At 36.1% G+C, this 6,320-nt stretch overlaps 1 protein-coding gene across 1 annotated transcript in view; it reads left to right on the top strand.

Moving 5' to 3' along the window:
* The window catches only part of LOC140237421 (gephyrin-like), a 38,262-nt gene extending 31,997 nt beyond the window's left edge, over positions 1-6,265 (top strand). The window contains exons 18-21 of the mRNA XM_072317345.1: positions 998-1,159; positions 1,716-1,780; positions 2,514-2,617; positions 3,044-6,265. Coding sequence (XP_072173446.1) covers positions 998-1,159; positions 1,716-1,780; positions 2,514-2,617; positions 3,044-3,271 — 559 coding nt within the window. The 3' untranslated portion in view covers positions 3,272-6,265. The remainder of the gene's footprint in view (positions 1-997; positions 1,160-1,715; positions 1,781-2,513; positions 2,618-3,043) is intronic.
* The last annotated feature ends 55 nt before the right edge of the window (positions 6,266-6,320 follow it).

The raw sequence follows: 6,320 nt of genomic DNA on the forward strand, positions 1-6,320 counted from the left end.
AACCACAACAGCAACACATGAAGCAATTTAAACCTCATATCTACAAAGAATGATGCAATTCCTGCGGCTCAACTTGTAATATTAAAATGAGATGGAGAAATGCGTATTTCATAAAATATTCTTTCAGTGTTTGGTATTCAAGATTCAAGATAAGTTTATGTCATGTTGAAGTATGCATACATTTGGTTTTTTACATTTAACAACAGCAAATTGCATAAATATCACTAAAAGTACAGTAAAATTGAGGATACATGATAGCATAAACTATACACAACTGACTTGCTGTGTACAATATATGCAACAATAATCACAGTTTTATATATTTACACAACATTTATTTTAAAAAGTAATGTGAAATCTGAAGAGGCAGATGGGAGTGTTGATACACTGCATTGTTCAGCTATGTACCATGACAAAAGCTTACCATCATTTTACATTGATACTCTAAACAAAATATCACTTAATGACATAGTGGTCTTCAGATGTAATCTGCACAGTGTACTCAATCGTTCATTCCTTTTCTCTGACAAGGTTATTTTTGGTGGAGAGGGGCTACAAAGCACAGAGGTTTATTACACCTAAAATGTAACGAACTGATGCAAGACATAAATACACTTGTATTTTTTGATAAGCTATACCTCAGGATAATTGTTTTAATGTAGAATGTATGATGCATGCTACCATAGTGTAACATTTTCCTGTCCAACCTAGCATTTAAGGCTGCTTGTGCACCCTTTGCCATAATCTCTGATGCATCATTATTATTTTCCTTTCCATTTGAGATGTGACATGAAGTTCATTGCTAATGTGCACAGTTTTGTCCCCATTTATTGCGTCATACAATTTTCCTGAGCTGATATTGTTTAAACAGTACAGAAAGGCAGACAGAAAGAAAACATTCTTCCACTATTTTCTCATTTGATGTTTTGCTTCTGTTACTGATGCTGATTTTTGTATTGGTTACCAAACACTTATACCACCACCTGTCCACTCACAGGGTGGAGGCTACTAAGGATCTCCTCCTAAGGGCAGCTTCCAAGTCTGATGTCATTGTGACTACAGGAGGTGTATCCATGGGAGAAAAGGACCTCCTCAAGTATGTCTTGTCCGAGGAGCTCAAGGCTAATCTCTTCTTCGGAAGAATCTTCCTCAAGCCAGGGTGAGTGTTGCTGAGGAAGGGAGGCAGTATCAAGACTTGAAGTTCACAAACTTCAGTGATTCCTTGTAGAATTTGATAGATAGTCTATTGCTGCAGAGATTCCTGGCATTCATGGATCAGTGTCAGGGAAGTGCAAAAGTAAGGAGGCTGAGATAGATAGATAGGTAGGTAGATAGATAGATAGATAGATAGATAGATAGATAGATAGATAGATAGATAGGTACAAACAGATAGATAGAGGGAGGGAGAGATAGAGAGAGGAAGAGAAAGAGAGAGGTAGAGAGGGAGAAAGAAGACAGGGGAAAAAAAAAAGTAAATGACAGAGGAATAGAAAAAGAGAAAGAAAGAGAGAAAATAATTCCCCCCCCCCCAAAAAAAAAAAGTGACAGATGGTGGGGCAAAGAAAGATAAACTGCAAGACTTTATGAGTAGCCAGATGCAGATGTAGTGACAAATATGAATTAAGAAAATATAAATTGAAAAGAATGACTAATACTTTGATTATTTAGGGTTTGTTAATGATGTAGAATATTTTCTTCTGCTTGACCCTCTACAGGAAGCCAACAACATTTTGTACTTTTGAACACGAAGGATCAACAAAGCTGTTCTTCTCTCTACCAGGTGAGAAAACATTGAAGTGAAATGTTCAGATCCTTAGTGTTTGCTATCCTGGCTTTGTAAGGAGTCATGATTTTCTTTTGATATGATGTTACATGATACATGCCTCACAACCTCTAACAAAATGTAGAATGAAAAAAGGAGTGCAAGACATATTTGACGTTTTTTTTTTGTATGATCTGTTATTCTCGTTTTGTGTGGGTAACATGTACAGGAGCTCGTTATATCTGTCCAAGAATAGGCAGTGGCAGACAATTAGGCTAATCCTTTTCCTGTCATGGATGAGATTCATCAATTTTTTAAGGAATTTTTAAGTAAAAAACAACAACAACAACAACAACAAAATGGGAGGAGAGAACAGAGTTGGGGGTTTGTGTCATTTTCATGTCAGGCACATTTTTCAATGGATGCATATGTGACATCAAATCATTCACCAGTCAATACTGAAACCTTAATTTCAAATTGAGTTTGTGTGGTAGTCTGTACATATCAAACATTCGAGAAGACACTTTCACACCAATTTTTTTAATGATCAAGAATATTTTACAGTCTGAAAAGGTTTAGAGCCTTTGTCTTGAGGAGGGACCTCCTTCAATTCTTTACGATATACCCAATTCTAGTCAAAGTATAACTGTTACCGTTGCTATTGCAATCTCTGGTGTTGTCTTTTGACTTGTGCTTCTTTCATACTATTAAATACTAGTATTTGTTCTGGTTACTTCATCCCTGTCTTCAGGCAATCCTGTGTCGGGCATTGTGACTTTCAACCACTTCGTCTTACCTTGTCTGCGGAAGATGATGGGATATGAAAATCCTCACCTCAGGAGGATCAAAGTCAGGGTGAGTAAACTTATCTCTTCATCAATTAAATGCTGTCTGTAAAAGCAGAAAACTTCAAAATGGTCCCTAGAGCCTCCTGGATTGTGGCAGTGTTTTCATTGCTATATTGATGAAGAAAATGTTATGGTGCACATATGCTCATGAGGCCTACTCATCTGTAAGGCGAATCTCTTTTATGTATTAATGGCATTTCACGCAAGCTGCAATATCTTTGAAAATGGCTAAATTCTCACTTTGTTCACATAAATTGAAGATGTCCTTAAATTGCATGAGAACATAATAAAGGAATGAGCTGAAACTTTAAAATTTGCTCATTAACTTTTTACTTTTCTATTGTGATTTGTTTGTTGGTTTGTTCTTTTGGGAGGAACTACTACATGTTGTGTTTTGGCATGGTTTCCTCATACACACTTTCCCATGACACAGATTGAGAGTGACATAGAACTTGACCCACGCCCTGAGTTTCAGCGGGTCCTTCTAGACTGGAGCACGGATGATGGCGTCCCCAGGGCAACCACGACAGGCAACCAGATCAGCAGCCGCCTGATCAGTCTCCGCCAGGCCAACGCACTCTTGGCCCTCCCCAGCAGGACAGATGAGGTTCCGATGCTCCCAAAGGGCTCCCTCGTGGAGGCTGTTGTGCTCAGGATATGAGTCTAGGTCTGACAGATTGTGTGATCAGAACTGTGGGATCTGATCTGAGTTTAGACAAAGAGAAATTCATCATTAGTACAATATTTTGAAGTGTTCTTCTATTTCATAAGTTTAACATAAATATATAGACCCCTTTTTGCATCTGATATTGTTGCCAATTTAATTTTGCAGGTCATTCATTTTTGACAAAGAGAGGTCAACATATTGTGGTGTAGATAGGAGGAAGACATTTTGATTGTCAAAAATTGATGATTAAACTTTTTTTTTTTAACATATCAATATAATATGATGATTTTGAAATCATAACAACAGCCACAAGCACAAACACAAACATCTTACTTGCATGGATATCAAAATAAATATTAAATGAAACAATGCACTGACCACTTCTGAGATGAGAATTTTTGTTGGAACAACACTTGTAAGGGATTGAATAAGATCAAAATAAAAAGCTGTTTTAGCTGACCATTAACCTTTTTAAATCCAGTCTGTTGTCACTTTTAATTCTTACTTGTTATTCCCTCCCCCCCCCCCCCACCCCAATATTCTTTTCTAATTTTGATTCTGTTTAATTCTTCTGACAGAATTTGGTAATGTATACCAAGTCCAGTATGGGATTGCAAAAGTCTGTAATTATAATAATTATAATACTTCATGCAAATTATCACAACTTTTTCCCAAAAGTTCTTCTTCATTAAGAATCTTGAATCAATTCACTAAAGTGTGGTAATGGAAAATGCTAGTCCAAATACCAGTGGTTTGTCTTTAGTATTATTTGTCCACCATTAGAATGGAAGATGCTATTTTAAGAGAAGATTTTCATCGAAATCAATCACAATGTACTCAGTATTAGTAAATGTAAGTGCAAGTTAAATTGTTGCATCAGAGCAAAGAGCATTTGAATGGGCATTTCTTTAGATGAGTGAGAATTCTTATATAAGCTAAAGAAATACTGAGACAAAAATTAGATACATATTGAGACAGTACTATCCTGATGTCACATGTACTGGAAAATGATTCCACAGATTCGAATTTTCATTTGCTCCAAGAGTTTCGTAAATGCAATATTTTGCAGAGATATAGGAAGCTTGGAAACACTTTGATTGTTGGTGGATTTTTGACACACCAGGAATTTTACATGTAGAGTAGATCAAGAAAAATAGCAATACTACAATGTAGTATCATTTTGTGAGAATGTTGAAACAGTTGATATTATATCACAATCTTACAATAGCTTTGCTTATAAAGCAGATGTACAGAATGAAGCTGGTAATGTTTGGCAAGTCTAACTCAAATCATTCCTTCTGATCCATACAAAAAGAGGACATTTGGCTCTAACTGAAGAAGAAGGGAAAGGACATGTGCATTTTTTAAATGGTGATTCTTCCAGTGCCCCTGTTTGAAAAGATGAAGATTTGCAGAGTGACAGCTATCCAATCACACAGCAATAAAGTTTGTATTATATCTCAGACATCTATGCTTTAGATAATAATCTTATCATGAATTTGAGGATGCTTACAGTATTTGCATGTTATCATGATGGTGTTTGTAAATGAAAATGGTTGAACTTTAAAGCATTTTGTACAAAAAAAAAAGAAAGGAAGATGGGATCTTGTAATGAAGATGCACAATTTACATCACAGTTCATACGTGTGTGGCATTTTATATCCAAGACTTAGACTTATCTGTAAACAGATTTTATATAGAAAGATTATCTTAGAGTAAGGAAGATGACTATCAAGCAAATGAATTAACTAAAAAGCGTGACTTGATGCATTATATTTGATTAGTATGTTATAGTAACATCTATTTTTAATTCAGGAAGAAATTACAAGTGACTCAAGAGACAAAAAAGTGCAATTCCCACCTATGCAAGTTGTTGCCAGATGGAAAGCTTTATCGGTAGACAATTACCCTGAACTTGACCTCATGAAAGGCTGTGTGCCAATATACTGTAGTCGGCTTTTATGTAATGGAGACAATAATGCAGGTAAACGAGGAAATCTGAAAGTGTTATTATAATTATTATTGATACTGCCAGCGGTACTCATCAGTTCAAATAGAACAGTATTGTTGCAGAATATATGAAATCCAGGAAAATGTACTGTAAGCTCAAGAATTAACTGATCAACGTATATACACAATCATATGTGATAATTATCATTTTGACGTACAGAACAAATAAGTAGGAAGCTCCCAAATGTTAAGTGGAAACACCATATCGTTCAGATCTGCAATATATTGTAAATGAAACATCTGATTTTTAAAAGAAAAGGGAAAGACCTTTCAGTCATGATTCATCTGGTAAATTTGCTGATGGACTACTTCCTGTTATACTGGTTTTGACAACAACAAAAAAGCATTTCATCAGCAGTTTTGTGATTGTGATATTACATTTGGACATGATGAATGAAAGTGGTTTTATTTTTTTCAGTAATCATTAAATGGTTTGTGTATATACCCCATGCATGCACTGTGTAGCATGTGACAATTCAAGCAAATAAGATTGGTCTGTCATGTCATGCCACAAATGGAACTACTGTTTCAGTCATTAGTTCATGATGTCACATATGGAAAACAAAATAAAGAAAATTAAAGATATTGTCACTTTTCTAGCATAATGAAAGAGCACTTGACTTACATCTTTTAGAAAGCAGGGGTATGATGTTACCCTTAACCCTAACTAGGTTGGGGGGGGGGGGGGGGGGCGCCTCAGAGGACCCCCCTCGACATTCCGCGTGGTGTGTCACTATCGTACATAGCCATCGCCGCGATGTTTCACATGTCCCAGTATATGTCAGCATATGTCAGTAACAAGTCAAAGGAATCTGTACTTAGCATGAAAAACGAAATTTTGTGGGATTCGCTATATTTTCTCGATATTGTTTTCCATATGTGGAGTCATGGGCTGATGACTGACACAGTTCCATATTAAGCATGACTCAACAAACCTATTCTACGCACTCAAACTATGAAAGCTACACACAGTGCATGTATGGGATTTATCACTTGCATTCAGCTGTGAAGCCTTACAATATCTTACTGCTCT

The sequence above is a fragment of the Diadema setosum genome, chromosome 1 (assembly GCF_964275005.1).
Source record: "Diadema setosum chromosome 1, eeDiaSeto1, whole genome shotgun sequence".
Lineage (NCBI taxonomy): Eukaryota > Metazoa > Echinodermata > Echinoidea > Diadematoida > Diadematidae > Diadema > Diadema setosum.